Source organism: Brassica rapa, chromosome A09, assembly GCF_000309985.2.
Source record: "Brassica rapa cultivar Chiifu-401-42 chromosome A09, CAAS_Brap_v3.01, whole genome shotgun sequence".
NCBI lineage: Eukaryota > Viridiplantae > Streptophyta > Magnoliopsida > Brassicales > Brassicaceae > Brassica > Brassica rapa.
In genome coordinates, this window is record NC_024803.2 from 5,303,305 (window position 1) to 5,317,886 (window position 14,582).

The following is a 14,582-nucleotide window of genomic DNA, read 5'->3' on the forward strand; positions in this document are numbered from 1 at the left end:
TAAAACCATAATTAAATAGTTGATGTGAAGAAAAGGATAGTGGAATCTTCAATATGGTGACAAGGGAATTGAATGGTTTCTCACGCGTTTTAGATATATGATTATTGCTTCCAGCCAAAGCTTAGCTTTCATTATTCGACTACTCCCATAACGATACCATAAGAAAAGGGAAATGAAATAAAATTTATTATATATAACGAAAAGGGAAAGAAACTGAGGAAAAAACAATAGATGCTTTAAGAAAATATTATTGTGTCCTAATTTGTTGTCGCTGATTAGATTCGCCCTTCTGCAGTTTCCTTCATGTTCACGTCCCCAATGAAGCTTTTCATTTCTTGGCACCAAATATAAAAGAACTTTGTAATTTCTACTACAATAGGATAGTGTAGAATAGAGTGAGACGGTGAAGTCTCTCCTCTTTCTTTCAGAGAGGTTTCTCTCTATCGTTCTTGTTCTCTAATTAGATCTTTCACAAGAAATAGAGTTCTGAAAGATTTCTATCTGGTTTTTTCGTTTCCAGCGTTCTGTTTCCGGGTAGCGGTGGCTCGTTCAGCACCAGCTTCGCCGGTTTTATCTCCGGAAAGAGATGATTCTATCACATCGTCTTCGCCGGCTCTGTATCCGGGTAGCGGTGGCTCGCTCAGCATCAACTTTGCCGGCTCTGTTTTCGGGAAGAGATGATTCTATTTCATCGTCTTCGCCGGCTCTTCACCGGAGTTCTTCCGGTTTCGTTTGATTGTTACTTCCTGTTCTTCGATCTACCACCGACTCTCGATTTGATCCTCTGTCGCAGTGATTAGATTGATTGTAGACGGCGGTTATCTTTCTTGAAGTGATGATCCGGTTGCGTCTTGGCTTTCTGTGAAGACTGCTCAGTTGGTCTTTCACTGATTTGTCTCTGCCGATGGCGGAGTTTCGGCGTGGCTCTTCCGGAGGAGGTGAAGACTCTCTCTTGACGCGTGTTCTCTGAATCGTTCGTCGATCGTACACGTGGTGGATGGATGTTGCTTTGCTTCCTCGACGGTTCTTTTTTTGGGTTTTGGGCCCAAAAAATTTGTTTAATGTTGGTCCGTTTGTCTGGGTTTTGTGTTTTGTTTGTTTTCGGACTTTGCCCAGTTGGGCTTTGATCCCTTTAATAAATATCCAGAGGAAAAAAAAAAAGGATAGTGTAGAATATTATTCTACAGTAGAAATACTTTTTTTTTAACATTTGCACTAAAAAAGAGTAGAATATTATTCTTATGACGAAGGGAATCTGACTATTTTATTATCATCGTTATGGACCTCATGGTCATCTGCATTGTTGAAATTTGTGCCACTTTTGCTGATTTACTGCATACGTAGTTCTTTTTATCTTTTTTTGGCACATGCAAATCTGTTGAAAGACATTTTTTATTTTTATTTTTGAAGACATGTCAAGTTACTCGCAGTTGTGAAATATGATCACACCGACTGACCGAATATAATATATCAGATTGTTACCATTTTATCGTTATAGTTAATAGAATTATAAAATGTTAAACCCCAATCTGAAACGTTTAGAGTAAGACGAGAGAGAAAATTATTCTCTCGAGAGTCTCTCCTTCCTACTATCAAAAACCCTAGAACCGCCGCCGGATTCCCCTCTTCTCGCGGTGGCTGGTGACGTTCCGTCTCCGGTCACCGTGGGACAACGATTTCGAGTTCTCGTTCCAGCCTCTACCCTTTGCGGTCCCTGCCTTTTCTCTTCTCCTTGCTCGGATGCTCTGGATTTCTCTTCGAGATCTAACAGAATCCATGGGAGTCCTTGGCTTCTCTGGAGCTCCGGCGAGAAGCGACGAGTTGTGGGTCTCTCTGGGGCCTTGATTTGACTTGGATGCTCCGATTGTGCTCGGATCTGGGTCAGATTCGAGATCCGAGAGTCTCGCCGGGATTGTGCGTCGCGTCGCTGCCAACGCTGTCCTAGCCTCTCCGTCTCGCTCCAATCGCCTTCTTCCTCAGCTCGTTTCAAGGTTTGTTTAGAGCTTCTCTTCTCAGCTCAGATCTGAGTGACATGTGGTCTCGAGGCTTGCCACAGAGAACCTCTTTCTATAGGTCGAGAGCCAACCCCATGGCGTGCTTTGGCGATCGTTGTAGTTTCCCTTCTTGCTGGTTGATGTCTAAAGGTTGGGTTTTGAGGACGACCCTCTCCGAAGGTGTCCTTGCCTGAATGTGGAGTTTTCGATCCCCTCTTTGCCCGCCTGTTGTTGTGGAGTTCTCAGTCAACTCTATATGTACTTCATGTTCCCTTATTGCATATCTCCGGTTGAAGCGTTTGTGTCTTCCCTTGATGGTTCTTACCGCATATTGTGGTCGCGTGGCCGGTTTGAGGAGCTTGTTTGTACCGCCTACGTTTGACTGGAGCTTGCTCTTCATTTTCAGCGGTGGACTGTCGGGTTTACACTTCCACTCTCTCCCATGTTAGCTGAAGGCTAGTTTGATCGGCGTCCTCCTCCTGTGGTGCCCCGGAGCCGTTGCCAGCCGCCTCCGTTGAAGCCGCTTGGAGCCACCTTCAGGTGAGTGTTCGTCTGAACGGCCTACAGCTATTCTCTTGGTTCCTTTCGGTGATCGAGAAGTGGTATGTTTGGGAAGTCATATGTTGTCTCTTGTCCTAGTTCACTTATTAAGTTCATGGCTTACCTTCATCGGATTGCTTTGATCTTAATCCTAGTTCTTAGGGGTTTTTTTATTTTTTTGCGGCCCTTAAGAACAGAATGGCTTTATAAGCAAATTCTGGTTCAATCACAATTGTAACCAAACCTTCATTCACTGTAATGATATTTACATTCTTAGAAAAAAAAAAAAAAATGTTAAACCCACCAAAATATAAGAAATACAGAATGCACAGGTTAAATGGATGATGTCAGGTACACATATGTTATCCAATAAAGTTACAAAAAAAAAACTTAATGCAAAAATGGACGGATCATACCAAAAGGGTTCATGGAGTACATGCATGCACTCCATTGTTTTATAAGAGTACGTACATTTAGATAACAGAGATATCAATTACGTTCACTTATGTACACTCAATCTATAAGCCTGTAAAATTTGATAGTTGACTCGGTGAACAATACTTACGTAAGGAATGAGTCTACCAAATGAATCGTATTTAAGCAGCATAATGATGTGTCAGGACTCGGGAGGATTATTAAGACAAAATAGGAAGCATGTGGGGAGTAGTTGATTAATCATCATTGGTTTAATTAAAAAAATAACAACCACTAATGTTGATTATTTTTCTTCTTGTTTCTTAATCACGACCTACTACTTAGACTAATCAAGTGACATATATACAAGAGCCCAACATGGGGCTGGCACTATCATGACATGTGGAAGCTACCACGATGATGGACAGTCACATGCTATGTCGCTTATCTTAATTCGACCGCTCCAAAAATTAAATTACGAGCCATCCGTTGTCTTGCAGCGATCTCAAATTATGAGCATTTTTTTATTAATGGGCCCAGGAAAAATCTAAAGCTTATCTCAGTGGGCTGCTTTAAATGGGCCTACCTTGGCACGCGGGGAAAGAGACCCAGGAAACACGCTCCGTCTACCGAATCACATATGGCGCGTGTGGATTAACGGTCTAACGCAGAAGGTTAACGGTAATAGCGCGGCAAGTGGGAAGCAGGAAAGAATAACACTTTACAATGGAGTAAAAGTCAACGACGACGGCGGGAATTGCTTTGAAATGAAGCTAATACCTTTTTTTTATTCGGTCTTCCTTGTCTACCTTCTATCGTTTTCGATATTCTCGAAGCATCGTACACTTGAGAGGTCTCCTAAAATCTTATAATCTGACAAAAGCTAAGAGTTTTTTTTTCTTTTTTTTTTTTTGTGTTTGGTCCGAAGGAAGAAAAACAAGAATGACAGATTGGGTTGATCTGGGGTTAGGTTCTATTGGAGGAGCTTTGGTCTCGGAGGCTCTGAAACTTGTGATCGAGGAAGCAAAGAAGTACAAATCCTTTAAACCCTTGTCCAAGGATCTCGTCTCAACGATGGAGAGACTGCTTCCATTGACCAAAAAGATTGATTCCATGCAAAACGAGCTAGACCTTGGTTCAGGGGAGCTAAAGCAGCTAAGGGAGACGATCGAAAAAGCTCGTGTTCTGGTTCTCAAGTTTCCAAGCGTCCGGTTCTACGAGAAGTCTAACTACACCAGAAAAATAGTGGAAATCAATGAAGATTTGGCCAAGTTTTGTGACATTGATCTACAGCTTCTTCAGTACAGGAACCAGTTGACGTTGCTGGGTGTGGCGGGAAACCTTGTGGATAAGGTTGACGGTTTGAGTAAGAGAATGGACGGATTGATGAGTGTTCCTGTCCCTGTTTTTAGAGATCTTTGTTCGGTTCCTAAGCTTGATAAGGTGGTCGTTGGATTGGATTGGCCTTTGATGGAGCTTAAGAAGAGACTCCTTGACGATGCAGTGGTTAGTCTCGTGGTCTCTGCTCCTCCTGGGTGCGGGAAGACCACGCTAGCTAATCAGCTTTGCCACGACGCAGATGTCATAGGTAAAGAGATCTTAAAAGTTTCCGTCTTTACACTTATACTTAATGTTCAAGAAATCGCTAGGCGGCTTAACTTTATATGGTATTATTGATTAAACAGGTGCCTAAAACCGATTTTTTAATCGTTTAAGAAAAACTATTTCGTTTAGGTCCTTTTTACCGATTAGGGTGCCGCCTATACCGAATTTTAGAACACTGCTTTGACTTGTAATTCTTGTTTTTAATCATCTAGTGTTTCAACTTTGGCAGGGCATTTCAAGCATATCTTCTTTAATGTTGTCTCAAGTACTCCTAACTTTAGGGTCATTGTACAGAATCTACTTCAGCACAGCGGCTACGCTCCACATACGTTTGAGAACGACTCTCAAGCAACCGTTGGGTTAAGGAAACTGCTGGAGGAACTCAGAGAAGACGGTCCTATATTGTTGGTGTTGGATGATGTGTGGCGAGGAGCCGAGTCCTTGCTTCAGAAATTTCGAATTAACTTGCCAGATTACAAGATCTTGGTGACTTCTCGGTTTGATTTTCCGAGTTTTGGTTACAACTATCGTTTGAAACCTTTGGAAAATGAAGATGCAAAAGCCCTTCTGATTCAATGGGCATCGCGGCCTCATAACACATCCCAAGCTGAGTACGAAGATCTTCTCCAAAAGATACTGAAACGCTGTAATGGATTCCCAATTGTTATTGAAGTAGTTGGCGTTTCACTTAAAGGACGATCTCTAAATACGTGGAAAGGGCAGGTGGAAAGCTGGTCTCAAGGGGAAACTATTCTTGATAGTCCTTCTCAGCCTACTGTGCTGGAATGTCTTCAGCCTAGCTTCAATGCCCTGGAACCTAATCTGAAGGAGTGTTTCTTGGACATGGGATCGTTTCTTGAGGACCAAAAGATACGTGCTTCTGTAATCATTGACATATGGATGGAATTATATGGTAAAAATAGTAGTATCTTGTGCATGAAGTACCTTGAAGACCTTGCCTCCCAGAATCTACTTAAACTTGTTCCTCTCGGGTATGTTGTTTCTGTTTGCACCTTCTTGACATGTAAACCACTAGAGGAACTTATTTTTTTTCTTGGTTTATGAGCAGAAATGAGACTGAAGATGGTTTCTACAATGAGTTCTTAGTCACTCAACATGATATCCTCAGGGAGTTGGCTATCCGTCAAAGCGAATTGGAAGCAATCTTGGAAAGAAAAAGACTAAATTTGGAGATAAAAGAGGATACATTTCCAGACTGGTGTTTGAATGCACCAAGGAACACTGTTGTTAATGCCTCTCTGTTGTCTATATCTACAGGTAAAGTAACTGAACTTAGTGATTATACAAATCTCTGACTTTACTATAACCAATTTCCAAGAAATCACTAGGCGGCTGTTTGGAAGCTTATAGAGGGTTATGTTTTGAACATCTAGACCGACTGGAAAAAATCGTTTCGTTTATACTTTATTTGCCAACTAGGCGGGCGCCTATACCGATTTTTAGAATACTGACTATAACTATTAACTATGTTTGACCTTTCATCTTTTTCTTGTTGTTGTTACAGATGATTTATTCTCCTCAAATTGGGTTGAAACGGATTGTCCCAATGTGGAGGCTTTAGTTCTTAATCTCTCTTCATCAGACTATGCATTACCAAGCTTCATTGCTGGAATGAGGAAGCTAAAGGTTCTGACAATAACAAATCATGGTTTCTATCCAGCAAGATTGAGAAACTTCTCCTGCCTCAGCTTATTACCAAACCTGAAACGGATCAGACTGGAGAAAGTTTCAGTCACTTTGCTAGACATTCCCCGGTTGCAACTCGCCAGTCTCAAGAAGTTGTCTCTGGTCATGTGTAGCTTCGGTGAGGTTTTCTATGACTCTGAAGAAATAGATGTCTCTAAAGCTCTGCCTAGTTTACAGGAGATTGACATAGACTATTGTTATGATCTCTATGAGTTACCTTATTGGGTTTCTGAAGTTGTTTCATTGAAGACACTTAGCATCACAAACTGTAACAAGCTCACTGTACTTCCTGAAGCTATAGGCAACTTGAGTAAACTCGAAGTGTTGAGGGTGAGCTCTTGCATTAATCTCTCTGAGCTGCCTGAAACGACTGATAGACTCAGTAACTTGCGGTTTCTGGATATATCTCATTGCTTAGGATTGAGAAAGTTGCCTCTAGAGATTGGGAAGCTAGAGAAGCTGAAGAAGATATCGATGAGGAAGTGTTGGAGATGCGAGTTGCCAGATTCAGTGAGGGATCTAGAGGATCTGGAGGTCAAATGTGAGGAAGAAACTAGGTTGGTCTTATGGGAAAGGTTGATGCCAAAAATGAGAAATTTGAGAGTTCATGAGGAGGAAACAGAGCACAATCTCAACTTGCTTCAAATGTTTTAAGTTGTAACTAGATTTTGACCCGCGCTTAAGAAACGCGAGTATTTTTTTGGTGACCGTAAACTCAAATATTAAATAAATTTATATTTATTATTAGATATCTAAAATATTTAAAAGCTGTTCTATTATTATTATTTCAGTCAAGTACAATGTTTTCATTGAGTTTTCATATCCGAATCAGACTTGTGGTCGAACCGTAAGATCTAGTAACTCATATATAGTGGGATAGAATATAATAAAATGAATATAGTAAAAGTATCTGAAAATCAAAAAGACCGTTACTAATCCACTGAGAAAAAAATAATATGTTTTTTGTTTTATAAATTTTTGATATATTAATATACATTTGACTTGTATAAGAAATTTCTTTTAACAAATATTGTTAAGTTTATTTATAAATATATTAATTATCAATCTACAAAAATAGTGAAGCAAGTATTATTTTTTTCCTTTTTTAATTTTCTATCAAACTATTATCAATTTTTTTTAAATCAGTTTGTGACAGATATTTTACTATTAGAAATCCATACAATTTAAATAATATTATATTTATATGTATTTATGTATAAAATGGTCTTCATAATTTGGGATTTTGTAAAAAATAGGTCTAAAGTTAATTTGGTTAATTTTTTTTTTGTAACAAAAGTTAATTAGATTATAATTTTCTTTTCTGAATGGGTTGTATTTGTTAAATTATTTTTTTATGTTACACGTCCAAAGCCCAATTAATAATATTTATTTTGTTGATAACAAAGTGAGATTAAATAGGGATAACATATAATATATAAGGAATACTAAAAAATAAAAAAAAATAAAAGGGTCCAACAACCTCTTATAAGTAGATTTTTAAAGACTGTTTTCCTTTTAATAGTATAGATTGAAAGAAAATTTTCATAGCCTTGTAATGTTGTTATTCTCATCATTCATATGTAACTAGAAGCAGTGCTGTATTCTGTCTTTATTAATAAAATTACTGGTACATATTTGATTGTTTTTTTTTTAGTTTTTATAATTTGTTTCGATGATCATGTCACAAAATTATGGGTACATATTTTATTTTTTTTGGTAAAATTTATGGGTACATATTTGATTGTTTCTTTTGCATATTTCTTCTCTGAAGGCAGAGGTACCCGATTTTCGAATCTCGTTGCAAAGAGGAGATTTAGCAACTATCTGTTGTCTCTGATCTAATAAAATTAGAGGTTTTAACTTTTAGAAAAAAAATATAGAGAAATTTTCTAAAATAATTCTTTTTTTTCAGAAGTATTTTGTAACAAAAACTTAGAAAAAATGTTATTTGAGAGAATTGTCCAAATATATATATATATATAAATTCCGTATACGTCAATCTTTTTTGGGGTTTTTGCCAAAACTAACCCACAACTTGATTTTAATTCCAAACCTATACCCAAACTTGAATCAAATGCAAAAATAACCTAAAAGCCTAGTGAAATTACAGCTCAGCTCCTTGTGACCAAACAAAAAAAACAAAAGCCATTTTTACGAATATAGCCCCAGTAAATCGTCTGAGTCGTCTGAGATGTTGGAAGTCGTCTAGACGACTGAAGTGTAAGTCGTCTGGTACCAGTTTATTTTAAAAATAATTTATAAATCTTGTAAAAAAATATTTTGATGCGTAAAAAATAAAAATCAAGTAATTATAAACAGTTTTAACTGATATAAATTAAGATATGACAAAATTGATTTGTTTTGAAGATAGATGAGTGGAAGTAGTGAATCATGAAATACTTTGGTTTAGGAGTTTGGCAAACATATGTTGTAGTATTGTATGTATTGTTAGGGTTAGATTTTGGAAAACTAAAATGTTTTTTTCAAAAATTAGTTTTCACCTATATGTGTTTATTTCTGTGTATAGTAAACACTTTTCAAGTTTGATTTGGTTTTATGAAGTGTTTAATTAGATAATTAAGTTTAGGGGTTATGTTTAGGGTGTGGACGACTTATATTTCAGTCGTCTGTTGAATAATTTACCCGGGCGACGTATATTTCAGTCGTCCAGACGACTTACAAGTAAGTCGTCTGGAAAGTCTTCTATTTTAGTTTCCCGCTAAAAATATTTAATTTCCCGCTAAAAATATTAAACTCTTTTGGACGACTTACATGTAAGTCGTTTGTTTTAATTTCTTCACCAGACGACTGAAATGTAAGTCGTCCAGGAAGTCGTCTGAGTCAAAAATATTAAATCTAATTGGATTTTTTGTCTCCCTATATAAAGAAAAATTTACACATTCTCTCTCCTCCTCTCAAATGGCTGCAACAAAAATGTAATGTTCATCATTCTAAAACTCTCCAACCTCTCTCTAATCTCTTTGACTTGAAAACACCAAATTTTATATGAATTTTTCAGTTTTGTCTCATGTATTTCTTACTAATCTATCTCTTTTGCAGGTTTTTAATCAAATGGTACTCATCTTCCACTAATTTAGAGGTAGATCTATTAATTTTAGATATGTATTTTTGTGTGTTCTATAAATGTAGATTTATCTAATCTTCCACTCATTTTCTCTATTTTTAAGTCATTTGAACAGTTTTGAATATGCAAGTTTTTCAGATCTGGATTTGATGTGCAGGTTTTTCAGATCTGGAAGACTTCTGGGATGACTTACCTGTTAGTCGTCTGGAAGTCGTCTGGACTTCTTGGAAGTCTTCTGACAAAGTCGTCTGGACTTCCAGGAAGTCGTTTGGACTTCCAGGAAGTCGTCTGGACTTCCAGGAAGTCGTCTGGACTTCTAGGAAGTCGTCTGGATTTTTCTGAGCGTTTTGGTAAGTTCTTATGTCTGATTTTTCTTCATTTGGTAACTTCTTGTTGTATAAAGTTCTTACTTTTTTCCCAAACTAAAACTCTCCAAACCCACTCTAATCTCTTTGACTTGAAAACACCAAACTTTATGTGAATTTTTCAATTTTGTCTCATGTCTTTGTTACTAATCTATTTTTTTTTTGCAGGTTTTTAATTATTTGGTACTCATCTTCCACTAATTTAAAGGTAGATCTATTATTTTTAGATATGTATTTTTGTGTGATTTGTAAAGGTAGATTTATCTAATCTTCCACTCATTTTTTCTGTTTTTAAGCCATTTGAACGTTTTTGAATATGCAGGTTTTTCAGATCTGGATTTAATATGCAGGTTTTTCAGATCTGGAAGACTTCTGGGACGACTTACTTTTTAGTCGTCTGGAAGCCGTCTGGAAGTCATCTGGAAGTCGTCTGGACTTCCTAAAAGTCATCTGGACTTCCTATAAAGTCGTCTGGAAGTCGTCTGAACTTCCTAAAAGTCTTCTGGCAAAGTCGTCTGAACTTCCTGGAAGTCGTCTGGACTTCTTAGAAGTCGTCTAGACTTCTTAAAAGTTGGCTGGTCTTGTCTACTCAAGTGGAATCCAAGCTTGTCTTTGTAGATGAATGATCTATAATAGTTTTGTTTGTGGTCTGTTTTATGAATTGCATGTATACTCTTTTAGTTGTGAATTTTTTGTAAAATCAGTAATAATGTTTTCCAAGATGTATTAAATGTGCTAACAATGTGTTTACACATTTACAAATCAATGAAATAATAGACTTCAGTAGCCATTTTCTTATCTTTGGATCTCTCATATGCAATAATAAACTCCAATGGCCTTTTTCTCATCTTAATAAACAAGAATGTTGGTAAGAGATGGAAACAAACAATAGTAACTAGTCAAAGCATATCATATTTTTTATAAGTTTGCATTGAAAAACTTAGTCAAATTTAGTAAAACTAAGGGAGAGAACATATTTTGTAAATATGAGTTTTACATATCTTGAAGTTTCTTATCACTCTTAAAAATACAAGTTATTCAAAAACTAACGTAGAAGACTTAAAAACTAGTGGAGAAGACGCGGATGACTTCAATCTAAGTTGTCTAGACGACTAAACTATATGTCGTCGCGTCAACGCAGAGGTTATTTTTGCAATTGACTTTGAAATCTGTTATTTCGGACGACTGAAAGTTAAGTCGTGTACTATTGTTTGGTTAAAAAAAAAACTCCAAAAAAGCTAGACGACTTACATTTCAGTCGTCAGAGGTTAGTTTTGCATTTGACTGGATTATTTCAGAAGTTTGACTTTTTGGACGACTTACATTTCAGTCGTCTAGTGAAAATTAAAATAATAATATTTTTTTAAAAGTAGACGACTTACAGTTAAGTCGTCATAGGTTAGTTTTGCAATTGAAAAAGAAAAAAATTAAAAATTTAATTATATACAAACGACTTATAATTCAGTCGTCCACGAGACGACTGAAATGTAAGTCGTCCAGGATTTACGAGGTTTGACCAGAATCTCGGAAAAAAATCTTGGACGACTTACAATTAAGTCGTCTGGTGGACGACTGAATTATAAGTCGTCTGTGTATAATTAAATCTTGAAGTTTTTTTTTTCAATTGCAAAACTAACCTATGACTACTTAATTGTAAGTCGTTTACTTTAAAAAAAATATTATTATTTTAATTTTTGCCAGAAGACTGAAATGTAAGTCGTCTGGGGAAGTCAAACTTCTGAAATTATCCAGTCAAATACAAAACTAACCTATGACGACTGAAATGTAAGTCGTCTAGGTTCTTTGGAATTTTTTTTGAAACCAAACAATAGTAGACGACTTAACTTTCAGTCGTCTCAGGTTACAGATTTCAAAGTCAATTGCAAAAATAACCTCTGTGTTGACCAGACGACTTCCAGGTAAGTCGTCTACAGCTAGACGACTGAAAGGTAAGTCGTCTACAGCCAGACGACTTCCCAAGTAAGTCGTCTGACGAACAGATCTGGAAAAAAACTCGATGTCATACCTTAAATTGGTGAGATAAGTTCCTTAGCATACATAAGGCTTCTCCAAGCACACAGAATCACAAACGGAAGTCACCCACCCATAATCGTTAGCTTCTATGACTCTATGAACCATAAAAATTTTAGAATCAAAATCTTGGGTTTTTTAAGCTCATTGTGGAGAGAAAGTGAGAGATATGTTGTGTTTAGTTCACAAGAATGGAAAAAGAAGAAGGGTAAATCGATTTTGGGAGCATTAAGAGCTTCAAATTGGTTGTTCATGGTGGTTGTGGTATTGATGACAATGGCAATCTTGTAATTACTTGAAGATGATGAGGGTGAGAGAGTAAAAATGTCATTTTCGAAAAGAAAAAAAAAATTGATGGCATTTTCGTAAATTATATGAACTTGTGGGGTGAATAGGGCAAAACCAATTTTCAAAAAAAAAAAAAGGTTAATTTTGTGTTTGACTTTAAGTTGTAGGTCAATTTTGCAAAAATCTCATCTTTTTTTTTGTAAACTAAAATATTCATGTCAAATATGCTGCTGGGGGTATTCCGTATACGTCAATCTTTCTAAAGTCATTCAACAGTTTTAATCGTTGTTGATCCGTTAAAAGAGTAATTTACCATCATTTCCTACAAACTATAATAGTCATACCAAAATCTTAACCTATAATCCTTGTAATTTCTTCGAAAATCCTGAAATAGAAAAGTCAAACAGCAGTTAGATACAGTGTTTGACCCTTCTGGTTTTCACGTGTTTGACAATTCATCTTTTTCGCCGTTCTACGTAACTTCTATACTGGTTCGCGCGTCTTTTCCTTTTTATATATTCATGATTCATCTAACGGGATTTTAAAGTCTCCAGAATTCAAATAAAGAAACTATCAAAAGAGAAAATTTCCCTGTCTTCTAAATTCAATATCAAGTTCAGAAAAATCCTCTCCGTTCATAGGAACCGAACCATGATGGATTCGATCCAAAGTTTCGATGCCTTGCCCCACAATCTTAGAGAGTGTTTCTTGGACATGGGCTCCTTTCTTAAAGATCAGAAGATCATTGCTTCCACAATAATCGACTTATGGTCTGAACTACACGATAAAGAGAATATCATCTACATGAATTACCTTCAAGAGCTTGCCTCCCACAATCTTCTTAAACTTCTTCCTCTTGGGTATGTTCCTTTGATCCTTTCTATCATCTACCAATTCTTGGTATGTTATTTTCTATTCATCTATCACTCTTGATCTTACTAGATTTAAACTAGATTATATATCCAAAAGACCTAATACATGACCTAAGTGACATCCTAAAGCCTAAATTTTATATCCTAAATCCCAACTCCCAAGTCGAAAAATCTAAACCATTACCAAAATAGTAAACTTTACATTTAAATATATTCAGTCTTTTTAATCGCTCTTTCCTTAAGTTTTATCTTTCTCAATTTATATATGCTTTAATATTAGGAAAAATAAGTATGAAGATGGATTTTTCAATGAGTTTTTGGTCAAACAAGACAACATCTTAAGAGAATTTGCTATACATCAATGGGAAAAAGAGTCGTTATCGATCCTCGAAAGGAAAAGATTAAACTTGGATATACAAGATAACAAATTTCCAAACTGGTGTTTAAATCTAGAACATCCTGTTACTTTGAACGTCTCTCTACTATCTATCTCTACTGGTAATACAATTATTTACTTACACTGTCTTCACACACTCTTTGATAATATTATGCAACTTGATGTGGTTCATCTTTCTTTCTCTCTTGTTTTCTTGCAGATGATTCATTTACATCATGTTGGGTTGAAATGCATTGTCCAAATGCTGAAGTTTTAGTTCTTAATCTCTCTTCATCAACTTATGCATTACCGAACTTCATTGCTACGATGAAGAAACTGAAAGTTGTGATGATCATAAATCATGGTTTTGAACTTACAAAGTTGACCAATTTGTCTTGTCTCAGCTTACTACCAAACCTGAGACGGATCAGATTCGAGAAAGTTTCAATCACTTTGCATGACATTCCCAAACTTCAGCTCAAATGTCTTGAGAAGCTATCTCTTTGGTTGTGTCATTTTAATGATGCTCCCAACGAGTTAGAAGACTTAGAAGTTGATGTTACTGAAACCCTACAGAGCTTACAAGAAATCGAAATAGATTATTGTTATAATCTTGTTGAATTACCACATTGGGTATCTCAAGTTGTTTCACTTAAGAAGCTTAGCATCACGAACTGTAACAAGCTATGTAGACTCTTAGAAGGTATAGGCAACTTGAGAAACCTTGAAATGCTGAGAGTCATTTCTTGTAGTAATCTCTTCGAGCTTCCTAAAACAAGCGAGAGACTCAGCAATCTGCGGTTGCTAGATGTTTCTGGATGTTTCCAACTAAAAACGTTACCTTTAGAGATTGGGAAGTTGCAGAAACTGAAGAAGGTTTCGATGAGAGATTGTTATCGATGTGAGTTGCCAGATTCAGTGAAGAATCTAGAGGATCTAGAGGTGAGATGTGACGAAGGGACTGTATTCTTATGGGAAAGATTCAAACAAAAAATGAAGAATTTGATAATCATAGAAGAGGAAACAGAACATAACCTCAACTTGCTTCAACTGTTCTAATGTAAGTTTTGCTTGTGTGTGATATTTTGCAAGTTTGTAACATTAGGAAGTATATGAATACAGACAAGATATTTTACATTTGGAAGTATATGACTACAGATATGATAATTTACATTACATTTGCATATTCTATCAGTCCATATCTATAAATAGTTAAGAGTAATTCATAATTCACTATGTGAAATTATTGCAACACGAGCTAGCCATTAAAATTAATAAGAATACCAAAGATAATTCAGTCAAAAG

General features: G+C 36.3%; 1 protein-coding gene across 4 annotated transcripts; it reads left to right on the plus strand.

The window, feature by feature from the left end:
* The first annotated feature begins 271 nt into the window (after nt 1–271).
* Nucleotides 272–14,450, plus strand: LOC103837721 (probable disease resistance protein At5g66900). 4 transcript variants are annotated; one of them, XM_009114093.3, is made up of 5 exons: nt 272–4,536; nt 4,783–5,545; nt 5,623–5,831; nt 6,079–6,919; nt 7,787–7,894. In XM_009114093.3, exons 1-4 carry the CDS (start codon nt 3,891–3,893, stop codon nt 6,912–6,914), a joined length of 2,454 nt encoding a protein of 817 aa, XP_009112341.2. In that variant the 5' UTR covers nt 272–3,890; the 3' UTR covers nt 6,915–6,919; nt 7,787–7,894. The 4 variants fall into 4 exon arrangements, with proteins under 4 accessions (XP_009112341.2, XP_009112342.2, XP_033136095.1 ...); XM_009114094.3 differs by lacking the exon at nt 7,787–7,894 and having other exon boundaries at nt 6,079–6,590; nt 6,679–6,919; XM_033280204.1 differs by lacking the exons at nt 6,079–6,919; nt 7,787–7,894 and adding an exon at nt 13,498–14,450.
* The last annotated feature ends 132 nt before the right edge of the window (nt 14,451–14,582 follow it).